At 46.7% G+C, this 21,946-nt stretch overlaps 8 protein-coding genes across 8 annotated transcripts; 3 read left to right on the forward strand and 5 right to left on the reverse strand.

Annotated features, from left to right (window-relative positions):
• Window positions 1-70: 70 nt before the first annotated feature.
• GGI43DRAFT_379995 (uncharacterized protein) lies at window positions 71-588 on the reverse strand (the record flags this gene model as incomplete). The annotated part of the gene is made up of 2 exons (XM_083202920.1): window positions 71-307; window positions 400-588. The coding sequence occupies 2 exons, from the start codon at window positions 586-588 to the stop codon at window positions 71-73; spliced, it is 426 nt and encodes a 141-aa protein (XP_083065487.1).
• A 2,070-nt stretch (window positions 589-2,658) lies between these two features.
• Window positions 2,659-5,228, forward strand: GGI43DRAFT_429797 (Sodium:solute symporter family-domain-containing protein; the record flags this gene model as incomplete). The annotated part of the gene is made up of 12 exons (XM_083209165.1): window positions 2,659-2,764; window positions 2,816-2,879; window positions 2,944-3,001; window positions 3,052-3,146; window positions 3,209-3,300; window positions 3,356-3,455; window positions 3,510-3,593; window positions 3,650-3,887; window positions 3,935-4,105; window positions 4,166-4,484; window positions 4,536-5,050; window positions 5,103-5,228. 12 exons carry the CDS (start codon window positions 2,659-2,661, stop codon window positions 5,226-5,228), a joined length of 1,968 nt encoding a protein of 655 aa, XP_083065488.1.
• A 23-nt stretch (window positions 5,229-5,251) lies between these two features.
• On the reverse strand, window positions 5,252-7,090 carry GGI43DRAFT_429800 (general substrate transporter). The gene has a single exon (XM_083209166.1). It carries the CDS (start codon window positions 6,952-6,954, stop codon window positions 5,320-5,322), a length of 1,635 nt encoding a protein of 544 aa, XP_083065489.1. The 5' UTR covers window positions 6,955-7,090; the 3' UTR covers window positions 5,252-5,319.
• Window positions 7,091-7,784: 694 nt separating this feature from the next.
• Window positions 7,785-9,960, forward strand: GGI43DRAFT_170679 (gamma-glutamyltransferase family protein). The gene has a single exon (XM_083199714.1). It carries the CDS (start codon window positions 8,050-8,052, stop codon window positions 9,829-9,831), a length of 1,782 nt encoding a protein of 593 aa, XP_083065490.1. The 5' UTR covers window positions 7,785-8,049; the 3' UTR covers window positions 9,832-9,960.
• On the reverse strand, window positions 9,867-11,369 carry GGI43DRAFT_170684 (metal-dependent hydrolase family protein). The gene has a single exon (XM_083199715.1). It carries the CDS (start codon window positions 11,219-11,221, stop codon window positions 9,902-9,904), a length of 1,320 nt encoding a protein of 439 aa, XP_083065491.1. The 5' UTR covers window positions 11,222-11,369; the 3' UTR covers window positions 9,867-9,901.
• A 729-nt stretch (window positions 11,370-12,098) lies between these two features.
• Window positions 12,099-13,472, reverse strand: GGI43DRAFT_420599 (Anhydro-N-acetylmuramic acid kinase; the record flags this gene model as incomplete). Its single annotated transcript, XM_083207836.1, has 2 exons — window positions 12,099-13,286; window positions 13,401-13,472. The coding sequence occupies 2 exons, from the start codon at window positions 13,470-13,472 to the stop codon at window positions 12,099-12,101; spliced, it is 1,260 nt and encodes a 419-aa protein (XP_083065492.1).
• A 1,860-nt stretch (window positions 13,473-15,332) lies between these two features.
• On the forward strand, window positions 15,333-17,446 carry GGI43DRAFT_170762 (uncharacterized protein). The gene is made up of 5 exons (XM_083199716.1): window positions 15,333-15,747; window positions 15,813-16,619; window positions 16,678-16,803; window positions 16,864-17,072; window positions 17,135-17,446. The coding sequence occupies exons 1-5, from the start codon at window positions 15,483-15,485 to the stop codon at window positions 17,258-17,260; spliced, it is 1,533 nt and encodes a 510-aa protein (XP_083065493.1). The 5' UTR covers window positions 15,333-15,482; the 3' UTR covers window positions 17,261-17,446.
• A 1-nt stretch (window position 17,447) lies between these two features.
• On the reverse strand, window positions 17,448-19,419 carry GGI43DRAFT_170775 (uncharacterized protein). The gene is made up of 2 exons (XM_083199717.1): window positions 18,728-19,419; window positions 17,448-18,611 (listed from the first exon to the last, which is right to left on the reverse strand). Exons 1-2 carry the CDS (start codon window positions 19,198-19,200, stop codon window positions 17,903-17,905), a joined length of 1,182 nt encoding a protein of 393 aa, XP_083065494.1. The 5' UTR covers window positions 19,201-19,419; the 3' UTR covers window positions 17,448-17,902.
• Window positions 19,420-21,946: the final 2,527 nt, after the last annotated feature.

Below are 21,946 nucleotides of genomic sequence, written 5' to 3' on the forward strand. Positions count from 1 at the left end.
AACATAGACTTTCCACAGCTTAGAGTTTGTGCACATATAACCATAAATATATTTGCATTAAACTCTTTTCCTAGACATTTGTATTTTTGGTATTTTGTTTAGATATAGCATGCTTGTGCATTTGATCCCATGCCTCGGGCTTATTTAAAACAGTAGTCTCAATAAGTTGTAGTGTTTCTTGATGATCAGCCAAGATCGTACGGGCTTTAGCTGCGAATACATCTAGGGCATTGCGAGAATAGCTTGCAGCAACGAATTCTAGACATGCGGCTTGAAGTTCGTCGTGGGTTTCCTTCGGGACAGACTTCTGCATAGATAGCAGTCAATTACATAATACGCAAAGATGTAAAGTGACTAAATTAAATAAATATTAGAAATATAAAGCGCAGTGGCACACACCTCTGCATCTGCAACTAGGAATACTTTATCCAACCATCCTGTTGACAGCTTGAGATCCAGCTCAGCCTCAGTCAGGTCTGGGTTTTGCTGGCGAAGTTGATCTTGCGCAGCGGCAGCGCGCGCGAGAAAATCTTCCTTTGTAAAGGTAGTAAATGACGGCAAATCTTGGCTATTAGAGCTGTCCGACATCTTTTTTGTAGTGGTAGCAAGATATGGTGAGAACATAAATATGCTTCTGCTCGTATATCAGGGTGATGTACCAGAGCCAGGAGCATTTTTTTCATATTAAAAAAGAGTGAAGGTGTTGAAAGGGAAAGAGGAGAAGACATATACAAAGGCGGGGTAATGATTCTGAAGGAATAAATGAGTGATATGTGAGATCGTATGCCAACCAACATGTCCAAGGGAGTATCAGGCTTAGGCCAAGAAGTATTGGTCAAAAAGACCAATGGTAAAAGACAAGAAGGATGGTTAAACTAGCGTTCTCCTTTACACAGAAACTTCGCAGAATAGGAGGCTGCTGCCTAGAATCTATGATATACGTAGTGACTCATCTCCGAGATCTATCATTGTATTGGTGTGTATACTGATAACCGTTTGCCCTAGAATTTGACGAATGTATGCTTTAGGGAGAAGTCGGTTAAATTGGCATTTGAATGGTTAAAGCCCTGCAATGTGGCGCCATTAAAAATTGTCTGCGATCTCGTTATATTAGAGCAAATTCAAGCAATACAGACTGAACTTAATATCTGATCATGGCTGCAAGCTTATCCCTTATCGACAGCATTCAATTCGCGCCTTAACAGCAGATCTGTTAAGGCAATATGGATACTTGATAAGTCAAGCTATCCATGTGTGTATCAACAAATATTAGATCATCTTGGAATATACGAATATTTTGGCAGAAAGCCAAGGATACTCACACTAATACGTATCTTTCTTTCAAATGCATTCTATTATATCCAACTTTTCAAGCGAGTCAGCCAATATTTGCCAGCAACTATGTATTTTTTGGGTTCGTCGCGTCGGCAAGGCTACTACCAGCCCAGAGACACCTTTGTCTATATTAGCCAATACTTTAGCTATTGAACAATGAATACGTTCTGCCTCAAGCGACACAAAAGCATAATGTTCACTATTTTCACAGAGAAAGCTGTAACCAATCTTATAATAGTCAACCTTCTTTAAGGTCTTCTCATGGTACACCATGCTCCTACCTATTTAAACTCCACGCCTGTTCTCTGTCTTACCAACATATAAACTGGTTCCCAAGAGTTGCTATCTTCCCAGTACTAGATAATCCTATTTGACTAACACTTCAATGTAGTCATACAAGTTATTTGCGAAAACGCATTCGCCTCCCTACGCCGAACAGGCAACCCGCCCACCTGCTTGGCACATAAAGCAGCTTGCTTGGAGGCATTTGTGCCTGTTAATATACCAATATTAACTGCTGAAGCTTAGGCTGTGGTCACTTCTATTAAAGAGAGTGATCTCTTCGACTCCAACGTAAATTTCAGATGACATTGGGTTTGAAATAGAAGCTGTTTATAGAAGAAAGCTGGAATTATCATCCAAGCTTAATTTTCGCCTTATAAGCAATATTCAGCGCCACAAATTGTGTCATATTTAGTCTCCTATTTTTAAACGATGCCAATTCATGTTATTATAGCTTCCAGGTGGAAGCGAATAAGCTACCACGAGCGCTTCTAACGGTATAGTGATCCAGCACCCGTATCCACTATCATGATCTAGCTTCACAAAAAATTTCCTAATTTGGCAACCACCATTTACCAGCAGATGTCGTGATATCAAGGAACAAGCACTGCAGCCAATTAGCTGGCTCAAGGAAATATTAACCTTGATAAATGGTGTATGTAAGTTCGATTGATTGGTCGAGTCCAATGTATGATCGATATAGCGAATCTGTACGACATTGACTACCGAGAATTGACACTTACTGAGACTATCGCAGTTTCACCGTATAGAATAAGTCAATACCATAACACCCTGGTCGATAAACGTAGCTATGGGGTCTATCTACTGACGACATATTTAGCTCTGATGGTCTCATATAGGTGAAGAAAGAATGCGCCTTTGGCTCTTAATTCATCACGCCATGCATCTCTATGATGACGCCCATCTGAATAACTACACATTTACTTTGGCATCTATTATTTATATTGATGAATGAGTACGTATTTTATATGTTCAAGATGTTACATCTGAATTGAAGTGCACAGGTGACCAAGTTTCACAATGAATCTGTTGCTAAGATCTGATGACGACAGTGTGGTGCCCTCGCCGCTGCCCGAGGCAGCAGGCTATGTGGTTGTCGTTGCAGTTGGTCTTGTATTTGCTGTCGGTGTGTTTCTCCTAATATAAATGGTCTGATTACCAGAGCTAAAATGAATAGGAATGATTGGAATCACGCGTCTATTAAAGAGAACCCTTAACGAAGATAATTCAAATGTTGAAACGTAAGCGAGACGCCACCAATCTCAAATCTTTTGATAGCAGTGACTGATAATTAGGATATTACAGCTTTATGGTAGCCAACAGATCAGTAGGAACGGGTCTTGTTGCATCTGCAGTAGTATCTGTACGATAAGCTTTCCTCACCTAAAGGCCACCATGCTGACGAAGTTTTAGTCGTGGTTATGGAGCACAGCCTTGCTTAGCTGTGTGCTAGTAACATATCTTTATGGAATATCTGGAGGTTTTTGGTATGGGGCAGGCTGCTCTCCGTAAGGAAATTTTCGTTGAAAATTCTACGATATATATAATGTACTAACTAATATCTGTATAGAATGATAGTTTTCTTCGCATATCTTGGGGTTGTCTGTAAAAAGCGTATACCACAAGCACATACAGTCCTTGAAATCGTCCGAATTAGATACGGTATGTACAAGTGGTTGCTCTCAATGTTGATTAATATACTAATAGTCATCAATAGGCACTGTTGCACATCTTATTTTCACTTTCTTGGCCATTGTCAACAATCTTTTCAACACGATTAATATGATCCTGGGTGCTGCGGCTGCAATTACATTTCTGTAGGATTTGAGCATTTTGACATTCATAAAGAAGCTTCTATTAACATTTTGTAGCACTGGCATTCATATCATGGCTTCCACATTCCTCTTACCCGTTGGAGTGGTGTTGTATACACTTGTTGGTGGCATAAAAGCAACGTATGTGCTATACTTGTAAGAGAGTTGGAACACACGGCTGACGATTGTAACCGCAGTTTCTTAACGGATTATATCCATACATTTGTCATCGCAATTTTGTGCTGCTATTTGACAACAAAAACACTCCTCCACCACGATGTCGGCTCTATTGACGGATTATACGACCTCGTTGTCAAGGCACAACCTTCACACGCAGTTGATGGAAACTACCAAGGATCGCTTCTTACAATGAACTCTCAACAAGGAATTTTCTTCGCCATTATTCTACTTGTTTCTAATTTCGGTGCTGTTATTGTAAGTTTCGTTCATTATGGAATGCATGCAGAAATTAACATATATAGATGGATACGAGCTACTTCATTAAGGCATTCGCCGCATCGCCAAAAGCTGTTGTTCCGGGTTATGTAGTAGGCGGATTTGCCTACTTCTCTATCCCTTGGAGCCTTGGCACTATAATGGGACTTGCAGCTTTGGGATTAGAAAGCTCTCCTATATTTCCAACATACCCCCGTGTAAGTGTCAAAGTTTCTCCTGTTAGTCTTAATTTTTACTAACATTACTCGTCTTGTTAGCCAATGAATAGCTTGGAAGTCACAAATGGCCTGGTGCTTCCTTATGTAGCCGTGGCAGTTGCAGGAAAGGGCGGTGCTGTGGCAGTCCTGCTTATGACATTCATGGCAATAACTTCAACCCTGTCTGCCCAAGTTATTGCCGTATCGTCCATCTTTACATTTGACTTTTATAGGACATATATCAACAAAAATGCAGGGAATAAAGATGTTATCAGGTGGAGCCACCTGGGTGTCGTTCTCTTTGCCGCCATCTCGGCTGGTCTAACTGCGGCGTTTAACTACGGTGGCATCAATATGGGTTGGACTCTATATATGATTGGTAAGTCACAATCTTCGTTATGTTGGATTGCTATCTAACTATATGCCACAGGTGTTGTAACATGCCCTGGTATTTTCCCCTTGGTCTTGACTATTCTATGGAACAAACAGAGTGGCTTAGCAGCTGTTGTTTCAGCGGTAACTGGCCTGGCCACGGGTCTTGGTGTCTGGCTGGGCACAGCGCAAGCTTTATTCGGCGAAGTATCCGTAGACTCTACCGGGCAAACACTTCCCTGCCTTTATGGAACTGTCACATCTGCCCTGAGTCCTTTGCTTTATACAGTTATCTTGTCACTCATTTGGCCGGATAACTATGATTGGACGCGATTTCAGGAAGAAAAGTTGCTCCTAGACAGCGATACCCAAACCGAAGAATCGGATAGAGAAGAGCCCGTCCGACAGGGCAGCAAAGGGGGTGTTCTTAGCAGTACTTCTGAGGTCGTATATGACCAAACGGATTTGAGGTGGAAACGATATGCACTGTTCTGGTCCCTTTTCTCATTCTTTGGTCTTTGGGTTCTCTGGCCGCTGCCAATGTATGGAGCGAAGTATATCTTCAGCAAAATTGTGAGTTTCATCTGCTATTATACAAGAACGCGGTATCTAACTACATCAACAGTTCTTCCGATCTTGGATTGTGGTGTCGCTGATATGGCTGTGGACAAGTCTACTCATACTGGGCGTGTATCCGTTATGGGATGGCAGGAAACAAATTTTAAAAGTATTAAGAAGCCTAAGAGGCTAATTGCAGTTTTATTATACAAAAAACCCATATATACTTGGCAAAGAAAAAGAAAATTCTCAAGATGAGAAAGTCATCATTCTCAGAGTCACAATTATTTAGCCTCTCTCTCTTGAATGGCTTGACCATGAATGTCGTAGGCATCAACCTTGTACTTTCGAAATTCGCGCGCAGGTATTCCTTTCTCAAACAGAATATCCAGCTCTTCATAAGATCGCTTGAACGTTTCAGGATATCGGAAGAATGCCCACAAAGTGACTAGCAGCGATGTTCCGCCCCAGAAGTAGGCTGTCTTGCCGGCCCATCCCCAAGCAGTAGGGTTGATCATGTAAGGCTCCAGAACGGCTCCAATGATGTCAAAAAGCTGATGTGCCACCTTTGCCAAGGCTACGCTCTGCACTCGCAGGCTAACGGCAGACACTTCACTCGATGTCGCGTAGGCGGCGGGACCCACAGAGATATCGTAACAGAATACCCATAGAATAGTAAGGGCTACTTGGCCCCATTTTGTCCCTTCATTGCCATGAATCGTAGCCAAGATGCCGATAAGAACGTTGACCACAGTCATGAAAACCATACCCCAGAGGTAAAGATTACGGCGACCTAAATGGGCAATGAGAACTGACCCGATGAAGGTTGCGAGCAATCCAATGGCAGTAGCGGCCACTGAGACCTTATAGCTGTTGTTTGCAGTCAATCCCGCCTGCTCCCAGAAATATGTCCCGGGGTTCATCATAAAAATACCGTTAAAGACTTGACCAGCGAATGACAAACAGCAAATCTCTGTTCGACGAAGATTGCTGCCTCTAAAACAAGCAAGATATGAAGACCCAGTTCGTATCTCCTCTTCATAATTCACAGTGTGTATGATCATTGCCAAATGCTCTTTGACTTTTGTATCATTCTTGGAACTGAGTCGACGAATACTGTGCTCTGCTTCTTGGAGGCAGCCCTTGCGAACAAGATACCATGGAGACTCTGGAGCGAATAGGCATCCTATAAAGAGTGGAAGAGGCCAAATCCATTGGATGGCGAATGGAATTCTATAGGACCATTGTGAATCCAAGTTGACAAGGCCGTCGAGGACGCCAATGGCTATGAGCTGACCAATGATCTGCATGATGTTGACGCCGCTTGTTAGGAATCCGCGCAGTGAGATTGGTAGGCACTCTGAGCTATAAGCTGGCCCTATAGACGCAAATGTGCCCCAGACCATACCGCAGAAAATCTCACCAACAAGAAGTGTCTCAAGATTATGGGCGCTGAACGGAATAGCAACGAAGCCAGTCATAAGGACAAGACCAACTAGCATAACTCTTTTATAGCCAAACCTCGAAGAAAAGAAGCCGTTGAACGAAGCACCCAGAATGATTCCCACGATACTTGCTTGCGAAAGGCCCGTCTGCCATTTGGCGGGGACCTGGTAACCCTTGCCAACAGGCACCCCATATGCTTTTTGGAAAGCTGGATAGCCGTAGAAATTATTGATCAGCGCGTTATCGTACCCATACATGGCAATAGACAAAGAGAAAAAGGAAGCCCATGCAACGCCTTTCCACTGTAAGCGAACAGCTTCAAGGATACCTTGGGAGTGTTCTAAATCAGTAGCCTCCTTGGCTCCCTGCGTGATGACACCCCATTCTTTTTTTGGAGTAATATCATTCTCAACGGTTTCAACTGCCGCCTTGTCGTCCAGACCATGAGGGTCATCAACGGCAGCCTGAGTCATGATTGTAGCTGTGCTGTCGCAATTCCTTTATGAGATAGTTTGCTGTTTAGCTATATAGTGATGGGTCGAATGACATTGTTTCTTTCTACCGTTATTTATACTTCATCGAAAAGTACCATACGTCACTCGTTTACAATGCAGCTGAAATTGGTTTATATCAAGGGTGGGCATCAAGCTGGGCGCTCTACGGTAGAACTTCACGAGCCGTCCAATAGCGTAATTCCCGTAACAACATCTCCGTCATGTAGTGTACTAAGGTTTTAAGCGATCTAGAATGTAACCACATCATGCTCCCTAGGTGGAAGATAGAAAAGGGCTATGAAGCATCTTTTGAGCCACCATGAGACTAATTGTCTAGCTATCTGTAGCCGTTGAGCACCGGTGTCATACAGCACTTGGCATGATTCGCTCACAGCCGAAAGATTAGACTGCATACATTGATATGAAGTATATTCATGGGACATGATAAGGGTAGACGGTCCATGATGCCGTTATCTCCCCGATTGCTTCGTATCTCATGATCATACAACAAATGCAGCTACTAGTCGTAGCCTATACCCTCTATTAAATAGCCCGGCTGATTTTAGCCGAACTTCAGAAATACCCCGGATTACCTAGTGAACGAATAATATGTACGCGATATCTATCGTGTAACGTTATCTCTATTCACTGCGAGTTCCGACGGCTGTTCAACCGATCACCGCTTTTGGGAATCATGGCCATATCTTGGGATAATATTTCGCCCGCTAGCGTGTATATGAATGCCTCTAGCCCCCGCAGTGGCGCTGGTATGGAGAAGTGAATGACACGCCAAGAATAAATAGAAACTGTCTGAACGGCTATACAATGTAGATCGTACCCCGCATCAACACGCCTTTTGAGACAAAGCCGATAATAGTAGAGTCACAACATCTTAGGTGGGGGGCCACATAGCTCCGGAAATGTGTCGGTATGGGTTGGTAAAGCCGAATGAGATTGCTTCTCTCCGATATCTCTCAGTTACTCTGGCTGTTATGAAACAACTAAGTTATTGACCTTCGTTCCAAGTCTGGTCTTTTCACCATAGATTGCCAAAGCCAATATCCGCCATTCACCATGCCGTTCGACGCTGTTGGTGCCGCCGTTGCAACTTCGAAAGAGGAAGCGGATGCATTATTCAATCCCTCATATCCTGACTTTAGTCGATTCAACAGTCGTAGATCGGTTGTGTATAGCACAAAAGGCATCGTTGCAGCATCACAGCCTCTTGCTGCGCAAGCTGGCCTGGACATCTTGAAAGCGGGTGGCAATGCGGTTGATGCAGCGATAGCCACCGCGGCTGCGCTCGGCGTGACTGAGCCAAATTCGACAGGAGTAGGAGGAGATATGTTTATGATCTTTTGGGATGAGAAGAAGAAGAAGGCTTTTGCAATCAACGGATCAGGTCGCTCACCGGCTGCGTTGACAATAGACAAGTGTCGCGAAATAGGCTTGAGTGGGAATTTATTACCACCTCATCATGCAAACTCGGTTACAGTTCCTGGCCAAGTTGCCGGATGGTTTGACGCAATGAATACCTACGGCAGCGGTAAAGTTACTATGGAACAAATTCTGAAACCTTCCATCGAACTATGTGAAGATGGCTTCCCGGTTTCTGAAATCACCGCTCGACACTGGATAGAATGCGAGGGGATGCTAAAAAAGTCTTCTCCCAACGGCGGCGAGGTGTTATTGGCAGGCGACAAAGCTCCGAGAGCAGGACATGTCTTCAAAAACCCTAATCTCGCCAAGGTGCTTCGAGAAATTGCTTCCAAAGGCAAAGCAGGATTTTATGAGGGATGGGTTGCAGAGTCTATTGCGGATACTCTCCAGCAACTCCAGGGGTTTATGACGACTCAAGACTTGAAAGACCATACGACGACTTTTGTTGAACCGATATCTCAGGCTTACGGCGAATATAAACTATTGGAATGTCCGCCTAACGGTCAGGGTATCATTGCTCTAGAGGCGTTGGGAATTATCAACAGCCTGGAGAAAGAAGGAAAGATTTCTCCTCTTAAGAGTCTACAGCATAACTCTATCGAGTATGTTCATACTATTGTGGAAGCTCTTAGATATGCATTTGCCGATGGAGATGCGTATGTCTCGGATCCAGAGCATTCTGGGCCAATTTGGAAAAGCTTACTCGGCGAGAAATACCTCGCCGAGCGAGCGTCCTGCTTCAAACTAGATGCTGTTGATAACACCTTGAAGCATGGGTTCCCCAAAGACGCCTCGGATACTGTCTATTTGACTACATCAGACTCGGAAGGCAATGCTTGCAGCTTCATCTGCTCACTTGCTTCCAACTTTGGTGGTGGAATTGTTCCAAAAGGCTGTGGCTTCGCTCTACAGAATCGGGGCACACAGTTTCAGCTGCGCGAAGGACACGTGAATACACTCAGGCCTCGCAAGCGACCATACCACACAATTATTCCAGCCATGGTAACGAAGAATGACCGTCTTGATCTCTCTTATGGCGTCATGGGTGGCTTCATGCAACCACAAGGCCATTTGCAAGTCATGCTCAACTCGTGCGTCTTTGGCTTCAACGCTCAAGATTCTCTAGACGCTCCAAGAGTGTGCATCCGACCGTCACGTACACTTCCCGAGTATGCAACGGAAGGTGACTACTCCAAACTGACACAAAAGTCTATGATCTGCTTGGAAGAAGGATTCCCAGACGAGACCGTCGAGGGTTTGCGCAAGCTGGGCCATGACGTAGAACTTATAAAAGGATGGAACCGTGACCTATTTGGAAGAGGACAAGTTATCCAAGCAAAATACGACCCAAGTGGCCAGAGAGTCTACAGTGGAGGAAGTGATTTACGCGGCGATGGGCATGCAGTTGCTTGGTAATATTTAGTATACCCATAGATTTACTTTCATGCTAGACCATCCTCAATAGACCGCTTCAATATTATCGTTTCTATGGCCGACTTGCTACATCCACCTTAACTTCAGACAACTTTGACGAAAGAACCCTTCCATCCTTGATTACAGCCAAAATGCTCGTCTCGGAACGATCCAATAGCGTGATATCCTTCAAAGGATTTCCATCCAAAACTATAAAGTCTGCATGAAATCCCTCCTTAACCTGTCCCAGCTCATTCTCCTTCATAAGCAGCTTTGCCGCGTTGACAGTCGCACTGCGAAGAATTTCACCAGGCGTCTGGACTTGGCTTCGGACTGAAAACTCTTTGCTCTGAGCAAAATGCAGCGGTCCTAACAGATCGGTGCCAAAGCATACTGTTACACCGGCATCGCTCGCAATCTTGATAGCTTCAAGACCCCTTTTCAAAACATCATCGTTCTTTGCTGCTGATACCGGAGGCAAGAAATTGAGCTGCTTCGACATGACGTGCGTGATCAAAGTGGGTGTGAGGAATGTGCCCGATTCGGCCATGAGTTTAGCCGTCTCGGCGTCGAGGAGGTTGCCATGTTCAATACCCCTCACTCCTTGTCGAATAGCTTGTTGGATAGCTTGAGGTGTGTAGCTATGGCTTGTGACATATGTGCCATTATTCTTTGCCGCGGTAACAATAGCTTTGATCTCTTCGTCTGAAAACTGAAGGTTCTCAATCTTATCCGTAGCGCTTGCGATGCCTCCGCCACCCATGATCTTGATAAAGTCTGCCCCTTGACGTAGCTCATCGCGAGCAACTTTGAAGCATTCCGATACTCCGTCGGCAATACGGCTGATTCCAGAGACAGTTCCGCAAGAGCATGGGCTCTGATCGTGAGAAGTTCTCATGTCGCCATGGCCGCCAGTCTGAGAAAGCGCATATCCTGCTATAAAGAGCCGAGGACCGATGCAGACACCATCTTCAACAGCCTCTTTCATGGCCAAGGTTGCACCACCACAATCGCGAACAGATGTGAATCCTCTATCAAGCATAGGTTTCAAGACCCAGGGTTGACGAATGAGACTTATTCTCTCAGTCATGTCTCTATAAGCACTTAAATTCGCTTCACCGGGGACCACAGCGATATGTACGTGGCAGTCAATCAGCCCAGGACATACATGCTTGCCTTTGAGGTCAACGGTGATCTCTCCATCGGCAGTATTAGCAGCTGCGTTTCCGCTAGTGTCTATGGAGACAACCTTTCCTCCGGATGTTTTAATTGTAACATTCTCAATCACTTGTTCTTTAACGGGGTCGATAAGGTTGACGTTTATAAAAGAATAAGTGGGCTGGGCATCTAGCTTCCAAGGCTTGATGATCTTTGACATATCCATGTTAGCCATGACTGATTCCAGGTGGTTATAATACAAGTTGAATTGTCATAAATTCGTAAAAGGTGTTAAGACCGGTTATTGACAGTTGAAATATAAATAGATAGAGAAAGGATAAAGCACACACGTAACTTTCATTCCTTTTATATTCGTCTATGAACTATATAACTACTCTATTTTATAGGGTGCCTCGGCTCCAAAATCTCCGTTGCGTAAGCTAACCCCGCGTTCTTTTGTATTGCTACATGTACTTACAGCACACTATGGCCTAATATTGAGATATAAATACCGCATGTTGCTTACTTCCTTCCGTATCAAGTTATTGAAAAAAGTGAATTTAGTTGTCTCGAATTTAATTTATAATTTCTTTTGTTGCCAATAATGTACTCTCGCTGTCACCATTTAACGTAGTTATCAGCTCGAAGAGTCGATTGAATCGGAAATTTGAGTTGTAAAAAGTCCGGTTAAAGAAACGGAAGCGGGAGAATGCTATATTTCCCTTGCCCGTCTACTGCGAACGACTTACAAGCCTAATAACGACGATTTGATGTCACAGCTAACTTCACATCTGACTCAAGACTCAGCACTATCAACTAGATTTTTTTATCAAATAGTTGTCACAATTTTGAAAAGTTAAACTCCGTTTACGGTACATGTTCACAAGAAATGTATCGTTAGTTACCATGAGCCGCCTTCAAGGTTGGTAAGAGCGCTTAGTATGTCCCCGTTTTGCGGACATGTACATGTTGAAATGAACTATTTAAACTTTGACTATGCTATTTACATTCTTCTTCTTTTTCTTTTGCCAATGCTCATTTACAATCGCTGATGCACGCACGAATTCTATCTACATGAATGGTATATCCTAACTCTTCCGTTGCCATGCAAATCACCACTTGTTGGGTATTACTTCTCCATTGACCACATTGACCAAGTCTCTTATAGGCTCCAACTGTTCGCCTTTTCCAAATTGCATCACCTTCTGCATCACTTGTCCATAATTATCTCCAGGAGATACTTTCCCAACAACCTGCTCTTGCCGTGTCTCAGCATCGTGCGATGTCAGCGTAGTCCGGCTCACAACTGCGTTCATGCCCTGCAACGCAATGGTGATTGCCTCTCTCGCAACAGCTGGGACACCAGCAGCGTCAAGCATAAATATCTTTGTCGAAAAATAATTTTTTTGAATAAAATTAACAATGTTTGGGTTATAGGCGCTGCTTCCACAAAGGAATAGTTCGTCGATATCTTGTGACGGCGCGAAGCACTTGTAATGATCTACGATGGACTGCGCCGTGATTCTCGTAATCGTGGCAACAACGTCTTCTGGTGAAAGCCCCTTATCTTCCGCTTTGGATATAAGTTCATGAGCTAATGTAGCCTCGAAATCATCGCGGCTAGCAGTCTTGGGAATAGACTGTTGAAAGTAAGGATGAGAAGAGATGAAGTCATCCACAATCTCTTCGTCCACCTTTCCTCGCTTGCCTATTTCACCATCTATATCGTATGTTTGCGCGCCATTAGTGTAATGGCGAACAGCAGCGTCGATGTATATGTTTCCAGGGCCCGTATCAAAATATAAGAAGTTATCATTTAGCTCGCCGTCGATGTCCGGGGGTATAAAGCACACGCTTCCAAGGCCGCTGATGTTTTGACAGGCTCTTAGTTTGGTAGGGTGATGCAGAAGCAGGGCGTCAAAATCGGCATGGGGAGCCCCCTGCTGGCCCACAGCGACCTCACCGACGCGAAAATCGGTCACTGTTGTGATTCCGGTACGTGCAGCAATAATGACACCTTCGTCCATACTCAGAGGCGTCCTCACTTGGTGTACTGTGGGATAAGGAATGCGCCATGTTGCTTGCGCATGAGAACTGATAACATCTATTGTAGATTTATCAATGTTATTGGTAGCGATGAACTCCGACGCAGCCTTGGCAAAAGCTTCCCCAAGAATAACATTGATTCCCGCAATTTGCTCTGGTAAATTGACGTCATGAAGAGCCATGTCCATCAGTCGCTTCTTAATTTCAGGGTCCAGCAGCGTCTCTCCATATTTCAGCAGCTCTAAGCTGACAGGCTGCGCCGGGTTTTGTTGTCTGAAATGGCATAAAGCGCAATCTATGCTCTCCTAAACTACTTGGTGAGCATCCGGATTCAACTGACGAATCCCACAAATAATATAAGATCATACCATGGAAATTCCACTGCTCAAGCCCAAAACAACCAAATCCAACACTGGGTCAGTGTTGACGATAGAGCCCATCTCGAATCCCTATCGCCTCGGAGATCATCATACGTTGTCGGATTACTACTCTGAAAATTCTCTGCTATCAAAAGCTAGTAAGGATGAGGCTAAATGGGCATATTCTTGTACAGTTGGTAATGCCCCTGCGTCTTACGGGCGCTTCGTCTAAGCGGTAAAAGAAATCGTTGAATAGCCTTTCAGCCGAGATCAGTCAGCAAATCCAGATCTTATAAATAGGCTAACAGTTGTCGAGAATCAATAGCTTCAGGAACCGGCCGCTCAGTGGCAATTGTTAGCGCTGTCTGGCTACAGCTATGCTTCATACCAAGTTGAACTGTAATAGGATCAATGACTCCGATGTCGAAACTCATATACGATACTGCCAACTCAATTCCAAATTTGCCCAAACGGAGCCATTAGCGGTTAGAGAAGGATAGTTAATAAAAAACCTTTCAGCAATGTGCTTGGCTGAATTTTGGTTGGCTACTGGGAATAAACCAATAACCAATTCGCCGAAGTCGGTAGTTAGAGGCGGGCTGTGGTTGTGGGCTCGGTTATAAACGACACATCGATTTCCAAAATCTTGGATCTTGAATCGCGCGGTACACAGCTACACATTTGGCGCGGATAGTAAGTATGGTGTTAGAAGCGCCACTGAATTGAAAATCCTTTCTAACCGCATCTTTCCGCTTTCCTAGTTCAACTGCCGGCGTTGGTATTCGGGCCGGTAACCGTATAATGAAAGTATTTGAAATATGGATTTTAAGATAGGCATGAGTCTTGAAACCTATGTAGGAGATTACATGCTGATAGGTAAGATACATGTACGCCGACAGACTAAGATTGAAGATATAAAATACCAATGATAGCCCGTGATAACTCAACGTGCCCAACTCCGGGTGGAGAAGAGAGAGTTGAAGAGACACTCTTTCGATCAAATTGAAAGCGTTGGCAGCAACTGCTCAACAAGTCATGCCTACTTTCAAGTTGTATATTTCTTCTTTGCCTTTTCTCAAAATATTGCCATTTTGACAACCTCCTCTTGCTCTATTGCATTTGAACGACCCCACAGTACCGTACGTATATTTAAACTTCACATGCGAGTCATGGTTATTGGGATTTAATAACTCGAAATGAGCTCTCTTGCAAATGAAAATAGAAGAAGACATGATTTGAAATATCCATGTGCAATATTCTTTAACTAAAGGGGCATATCACACGTCTATGATAACACAGCATGAGCCAATGTGAGGAGACAAGCAATCGGATACGTGCAGACACCAAAATTATAGCTCCCGTGTGTTTCCACAGCTAGCCTACGACGATCGTATATCGATAGCTTCCTAGTAAGCTCGATATGCGTATATGATGTCACACAGGATGCCTAAAGTAAGATCATGAGTCAGGCTATCAGACAATGTCTTAGGCTGTGCGATGCGACACTGGGCACTGATTGGCGGAGCCGCGGTCTGTGTAATTCTTGGCCAACAGCTGATACGAAAAAAGGGAGAGGGCATAAATAATGTGATATAATTCATTGAGAATAATGAATAAATGCCCCGCTAATGCTGTGAAGATCAATATGCAATGATAGACGCCGCAGCCTGCATCCATCAGCTGTCGATGCCTGCATCTCACCGAGATTCACGCCTCATGGCTGGTAGCGGCCCCTGCCTTAGCCGCTGCAAGGGACCTCTTCCCCTGTGCTGGGTGCCTTGTGACCACTGAGACACTCCCTATTAGCGGACTAGGGGCCCCGTTTAGGCCTAGCCGCAGCGTCACAGGCTCTGGCCGCCCGCATCAATCAGTTGAACTGACGCTATCGGAGCTAAGCCAAGCTGAGGAGAGGAGCTATTACTGCCCGTGCTGCAGTATTACGGCGTGCATTATCTCTAGCTTATCTCAGTTGACTCTTCTTCCATCATCGTCTCTTCTCTCTCCTCCCACCATTCTTCCTTCTAATCGCCCCCAGCTTCCTCTCCTTTCTGTTTAGCAGCTCCCGCATTCATTTCCATAATCACCACCACAATGGCTGTCCTGAGCCGACTGGCCCTCACGGCCTCATTCCTCAGCGCCTCGGCTGCTGGATTCGCCGGACCCTGGCAGCAGAGCCCGCTGACTTCTCCCTCTTCGCACTCTGCGTCGCACAGCTCGAAGCCGATCATTAGCACTGAGGCCCTGCAAGATGCCATCAGCATCGACGCTCTCGTTAAGCGCGCCGAAAAGTTCTACAAGTTTGCCCAGAGCTCGGAGGAGGATTACGGTCACCCGACCCGAGTCATTGGCAGCACTGGTGAGTAATAATCAGCCATCCGGCAGCGATTGCAACAGCAACTAATAGCAATCATTGAATTCCAGGTCACGAGAGGACTCTTAACTACATTGTCAACACTCTGCTCGACCAAGGCGATTATTACACCATCTCTACCCAGGAATTCCCCGTGACGCTGAGCAATGTCTTCGAGTCTCAGCTTGTTCTCGGCAGCAGCGTATCAAAGAGTGCTGTTCCGATGGGCTTGACACCGGCAACCAAGGACAGAGAGCCTGTTCATGGCCAGTTGGTGCTCGTTAAGAATGACGGCTGCCATGACTCCGATTATCCCGCGAACGTCAAGGACAACATTGCCTTCATCCGCCGAGGAGCCTGTGCCTTTGGCGATAAGTCCATCGGGGCTGGAAAGGCTGGTGCCAAGGCTGCCGTCATCTATAACACCGACCCCGAGGAGCTCCACGGCACTCTGGGCGAACCAACCAAATATCACGTCGCGACATTCGGCATCGACGGCGTGGAGGGCGGCGAGATTGCTAAGAAGCTTGCCAAGGGCGAATCCGTCAGCTCAATTGCCTACATTGACGCCGAGGTCAAGCAGATCCAGACGGTCAATGTCCTGGCCCAGACGGATGAGGGAGATCCAGACAACTGCGTCATGCTGGGTGGCCACAGTGACGGTGTTGCCGAGGGCCCCGGTATCAATGATGATGGCTCTGGTAGCATGTCAGTCCTCGAGGTTGCTGTCCAGCTGACCAAGTTCAAGGTGAACAACTGCGTTCGCTTTGCCTGGTGGGCCGCCGAGGAGGAAGGTCTCTTGGGATCCGACTTTTACGCCGCCAGCCTGTCCGAGGAAGAGAACCAGAAGATACGTCTCTTTATGGACTACGACATGAGTAAGTAGACCTTGATAATATATAGCGAGGAGGCAGCTACTGACTGATTTTAAAATAGTGGCCAGCCCCAACTTTGCCTACCAGATTTACAACGCTACCAACGCAGAGAGCCCTGCCGGCTCTGAGGAGCTGCGAGACCTTTACGTCGACTGGTACAAGACCCAGGGTCTCAACTACACCTTTAGTATGTTTCCGCCAGAGTCCCCCGTTCTATTTGTTTGTTTGGTGTCTAACCTCTTGATAGTTCCCTTTGACGGCCGTAGCGATTATGACGGATTCATCCGCGCCGGCATCCCTGCTGGTGGAATTGCCACTGGTGCGGAAGCCGTCAAGACAAAGGAGGAGGAAGAAATGTTTGGTGGCCATGCCGGACAGTGGCTTGACCCCTGCTACCACCAAATCTGCGATGACCTGGGCAACCTGAACCACACTGCTTGGGAGGTGAACACCAAGGTAAGCTCTTTCTATGGATATTATTTACAATATTTTATACATTTGCTAACCATTATACCCAGCTTATTGCCCACTCTGTTGCTACCTACGCTCTCTCCTTTGAGGGATTCCCCAAGCGTGAGCTGGAAACCAAGATCAGCTCCTACAGCAAGACGATCAAGCAGCACGGTCCCCGGGCGATCATGTAAACGGGAGTTTTTATGTCATTTCGCGTGTAATTTACAAATGTGCGACTGTATCTGAGGGGATAGAACATGGCATGGGGGATTTGGATATTATAATTTCTTTTTTGGCTACACAGTAGACTAGTCGTAATAGCGGGCACATACCTGAGAACTAATTCAAGTCATTGATAAACTCATATACGCACAAATAATGTCTTGTTCATATCATTTTAATTCAAATTAAAAAGGTAAATTGGAGACTAGGAGGTAGAAATATATATAGATAGATGCAGATATATGTATAGCGTAGAAAAAGTTATAAAAAGCCAATTTCCAATATTTCCCTCAAGATGCGTTTTCCCCAAAACGCCGTTCGCTTTATTTCCAAATGATGTGGCTACAGTAAAGACGTAAAATATAGAAAACAAAAAAAAGAAAGAAATGAATAATTTGTAACATGGACAAACTCTGGGAGAGGGGACCCATACACATAGAGTGAGTTGGTACGCCTTGAAACAATAGCGACAAGTAAAAGGTAGAAGGGGACATTCCTTTATCCCCTTTGTTTATCAGTCATATATGTGCCGTGGTATAGGTGGCTCTTCACTGTATCTTCTCTCGAGCTACTGCGTGCTCATAGAAGCCGAAGCAGCTCAACCAGGACCGTCATTTAACAGTCTTTCGTCGAATACGGTGCTTGAGCGGGTTCTTGAACTTGATCATCTTCTTTAACCGCATAGGCTCCTGTGCGGGAGTCGTGCTGGCGATGGCTGAACCATCCAATGGCACTGTAGTAGTATTAGGGGTCGTGTTCATACCGGCGCTGGAACCTGGCGGCAGAGCCACCACCGGTTTCTGGAGAATGACACGCAGCATCTTGCTGGTGCCTTGCTGACCCGGATCGAGCTGCATAAGCTCAACGAGATCGTCGCTTACTCGCTGGGCAAAATCAAAAGTGTAAAATTCGTTGTCACGAAGTTCGAGGGTTAGGACTGGAAGAGGAATCATGGAAAGGACGGGGATGTCGGCCAGGTTGTAGCCGGAAAAGATGGACCACAGTCGGGGTTGGGGAGCGGCAGCAGCAGCATCGCCATCGGATGTAGGCTGCTGGCTGGACTGCCCCGACGCGGAGGTTGATGCTGAGGCTTCAGAGATGGACGAGGCTGAGGATGTGCGGTCCGCAGGTAGCCGCGGCGCATTCTGGGCCACGGGCGCATAGTTTGGGATTTGGATTGCGCGCCGGACCATGGATCGCGCGCCAAAGGAATCTCTCAGTCGGCGCATGCGCAGTGAGAGGTCGCTGTTGGAGGAGAGCAGCCGGGTCATTCGTCGCTCCAGGCCGAGCCTGCTGTTCTGGGCATCTTCTTCGCCAGGACTGGATTTCCCATATTAGCCTGAATGAAGCCAAAAATAGCATGGAGGCAAATATTGGACATTTCTATTTCTACAATATTACGCGCTGAGTGGGCTAGGGGGGGAGTGTCTGCTTACCACTTTAGGATGGTCATCATCATGTTCATGGATAGGTTATGCCACCGGATCCTGGCGGACAAGCTCGACAGTTTCTGGGAATGCTGTTTGCACGAGGCAATTCGCGTAGACAGGTTTTCGCATTCCTCAATGGGCACGATGGCCTCTTGCAGGTCAGAGATGGCGAGGACGGCATCGGTCAGCGTGGCGATCAGGTCGTCGATGCTGATCCAGGTCGCTCGATCGGGATAGGGCAGCTGGCCGGCCTCGAGCAGAGAAAAGTTTTTGTACAGAATGTGAACAGAGGAGCGGCATTGCTTGACTTCTTGCAGCGCCTTGTTGAGGATGGATGTGTCGCGGCCAGGACTGGTGTTCATCTCGTAGAGCGAGTCGATGGTTTTGCCGCCAATAGCCAGCAGGCCGATGATGGCGGTGGTGACACAGAGCTGCTCGAGGATGGGCACGGGGGCCGCAGGCGGAGGAGTCGTAGCCATGATGGTTGTTGGCAGATGCCTCCTCTCTCGATATACAGGTATAAGGATATGTACGTGGGTGTATGTGGGCGCAGATATGTATGGTATGCCGAGGCGCTGCCCCTTCGCTAATCTGCCACAAACGCGGAAGTCAATCGATATCGCCAAGCCACGATTGCTTGGCCCTGCTTGGCGCCTAGTGCTGGGCGAGAATATTATGTGATGTGATTGTGCGTCTGGAGACTGCAGGTTGGTGCTGGGTGTTTGCGATGAGGATGCGGCTTCGCGGCGTGGTGGTTGTGCTGTCCTCAACACGGTGGCAGCTTCAAGCCATCATCATGGCCTCCTGGGATCCTTGTATGCGCACTCGGTTCGGGTCCCGTATTTCGTTTGCTTTCACTTGTCCTGCTCCTTTTCTCTGTATATATTCGCGTGCTTAATATGTCCCTGCTTCTCTTTTTTATTTTTCCCTTTTATTGATTTTCGCCCGGCTCAGATCTGTGGTCGATGCAAAGAAAGGGAAGGCGTTCGCCGTCGCTCGTATCGCGGGAGGTGAAATGTTGGAGGTGGCCAAAAAGGGCAGCAGCAGGCACAGCGACCGGAACGCAGAAATAGAGAGCGCTAACACGTCAGAAGAAGCTGCGCTGGAACTTTTTTCAGGGTTCTCGGCAGCAACGCAGAGAGAGACTGAGACTGCGAGAGGCGAGCGACGAGAGAGAGGAGAGACTGGCTGCTGCACGACGGGACTGAGACAGTCGAAAAGACCTGCGGCGGACCCCCGGCGGGATAAAAAGGATATGCGGCGGCGACGCCAGAACGAACAAAGGCAGCGGTTGCTGGCCTGGGCGCGCGCAGTGCAATGGGCCATTTGATCGTCTCTGCTCGAGTCGTTTTTTTTGTGGTTCCCCGCCTTGCAAAGCCTCCTGGAGAGGCGTTTGGTTGACCACGGAAAATCGGCATCTCAGCATCTGGCATCTGCGCGAGCGACGGTCGCCTTGCGGGCCCTTCCGGCCGTATCATCCGAGTAGGCCCAGGCTTTGGGCCAATCGCGGGCGCGCGCAGTGCGTTTGGGGGGGCTGCTTAGGGGGGGGACGAAAGCTTCCACGCTGCCACTAAAGCACGGGGGGGGCCTTCAGCGAGCCTGAAGCGCTGCGACGCCTTGCTGGGCCGCTGAGCCACACCACCCAAAGCGCTATTCCCGCGAGAGCGTGCAGGCAGGTGCTGGCTCGGCGAGACGTTGCCGGTGGAAGCGGGCTTGCTGGCACTAGAGATTGGGGGGCATACAGTGCGGGACGAGAGGGGGACGCAAACTGTTGCCGTCGCTGCTTGATCTACGCGGCCATCTGGAGAACATTCAATGATTACGTTGCAGAGCAAGCAGTATTACTATTCCTTGAGGCGTAGCAGCGATAACAGATCTGTACGAGCAGTGCTAGTGTATTTTACTCTATTCCATTATGCTATCCACTGGGGTAGATTACCCTGTCTAATTATTCTAGACACAAGCAGCGCCCGCTGTGGCAGATTCATCTGCGACATGCATTTCGATACATCAATCAATTGCATCCGCAACCGCCCGCGCACTGTGGGCGTTGCCAGAGTTGAAACGCTGCTGAGGCCATCAGCGCCAGACTCGGTCAGATCAACTGCGCCAGGCTGGGGCACTGGCTGGCTCTAGGGGCAGCTTCCGGCTGGTAGGTGCCGAGCAGCTCCGCAGTGGACGCTCATCACAGCACGCTAAGCGGCGCAAATGCAGCTGTCGCAGTGCTGCGATTTTCAAGTAGTACAAGCACGTACCAGTTAGATACGACGCCGCGAGTAAAAAGAGTCAATGGTGATGCTCGAGTACTGTACTCTACTGCTGGCATTTCAGTGTCTTGTATCAAATATAGAGCACATGATACACCTGCGATTAACATGGGCTGATGTTTGATATTCCATCATATTGTGCTTTACCAAGACCAAATAATACATTATGCTCAGTCCAGAGAATAGGAGAAATAACAGAGCACGTGTGTGTACGTGTATATGACAGGTCTGGTACCCTACGCTGCAAAAGCGATGGGACAGAGCAGAGACAACACAAGTTGTTGGGTGGAGGCGCGGCTTTGAGCCTGAACCCGTTTGTAATACGAAGGATACGAGGCAATTCTCTTCCACCCTTCGCTCTCCTATCAGGCGCCCACCTGTCCAGCAAGGCCTGCACCTGCGTCACAGGCTGTCAACCTGTCAACCGATTTGAGTGCATCGAGCTGCGATAATGCCGTGATAGCCAGGGCACCTGTCATTCCTCATATACTCTTGCGACTTTGCAGATGTGGCTTGCTGCCGGCACTGGATTGTACAGTATTGTGTACTGTACCCAGTATTGCATGAATCGGTGACAGCAGCTTGAAGAGTGGCCCCTACTTCTTGACGTCTGGGGTAAGAATTCTAAATACGTATACAGCAGTAATGGAGTTGTAAACAGGAGGTTTTTGAAAGGGAAAAAAGTAGATGATACTAATAGCAATATTCAAACGTTTTTATAAAATATCCATGATATGATGTAATATATGATGTAGCACAATACAAAGGGAATACATGCTGGCCCTTGAAAACTTGAAAACACTATGCTAATACCCCTAATCTGATGTACCTGTACTGCGTGCTTCTAGCTGGCACTGTACACCCATTGTTTGTCCATCACGCAAACTCCATATCAAAAACATCACCACACCAATCCAAACAACCCTCCCGTCCCTGCATAGCGCCAGCACAGCACGTT

The sequence above is a fragment of the Trichoderma evansii genome (assembly GCF_050947405.1).
Source record: "Trichoderma evansii strain SZMC 28006 chromosome Unknown GGI43scaffold_2, whole genome shotgun sequence".
Lineage (NCBI taxonomy): Eukaryota > Fungi > Ascomycota > Sordariomycetes > Hypocreales > Hypocreaceae > Trichoderma > Trichoderma evansii.

Excerpts from the sequence above, each read along its gene's own strand:
- GGI43DRAFT_170684 (XM_083199715.1), bottom strand. The coding sequence starts at position 11,221 with ATGGCTAACATGGATATGTCAAAGATCATCAAGCCTTGGAAGCTAGAT.
- GGI43DRAFT_429800 (XM_083209166.1), bottom strand. The coding sequence starts at position 6,954 with ATGACTCAGGCTGCCGTTGATGACCCTCATGGTCTGGACGACAAGGCG.
- GGI43DRAFT_170762 (XM_083199716.1), top strand. The coding sequence starts at position 15,483 with ATGGCTGTCCTGAGCCGACTGGCCCTCACGGCCTCATTCCTCAGCGCC. Across the intron at positions 15,748-15,812 it reads CCGAGTCATTGGCAGCACTG|GTCACGAGAGGACTCTTAAC; the intron begins GTGAGTAATAAT and ends ATTGAATTCCAG. Across the intron at positions 16,804-16,863 it reads GGGTCTCAACTACACCTTTA|TTCCCTTTGACGGCCGTAGC; the intron begins GTATGTTTCCGC and ends ACCTCTTGATAG.
- GGI43DRAFT_170679 (XM_083199714.1), top strand. The coding sequence starts at position 8,050 with ATGCCGTTCGACGCTGTTGGTGCCGCCGTTGCAACTTCGAAAGAGGAA.
- GGI43DRAFT_170775 (XM_083199717.1), bottom strand. The coding sequence starts at position 19,200 with ATGGCTACGACTCCTCCGCCTGCGGCCCCCGTGCCCATCCTCGAGCAG. Across the intron at positions 18,612-18,727 it reads ATGATGACCATCCTAAAGTG|TCCTGGCGAAGAAGATGCCC; the intron begins GTAAGCAGACAC and ends TGGGAAATCCAG.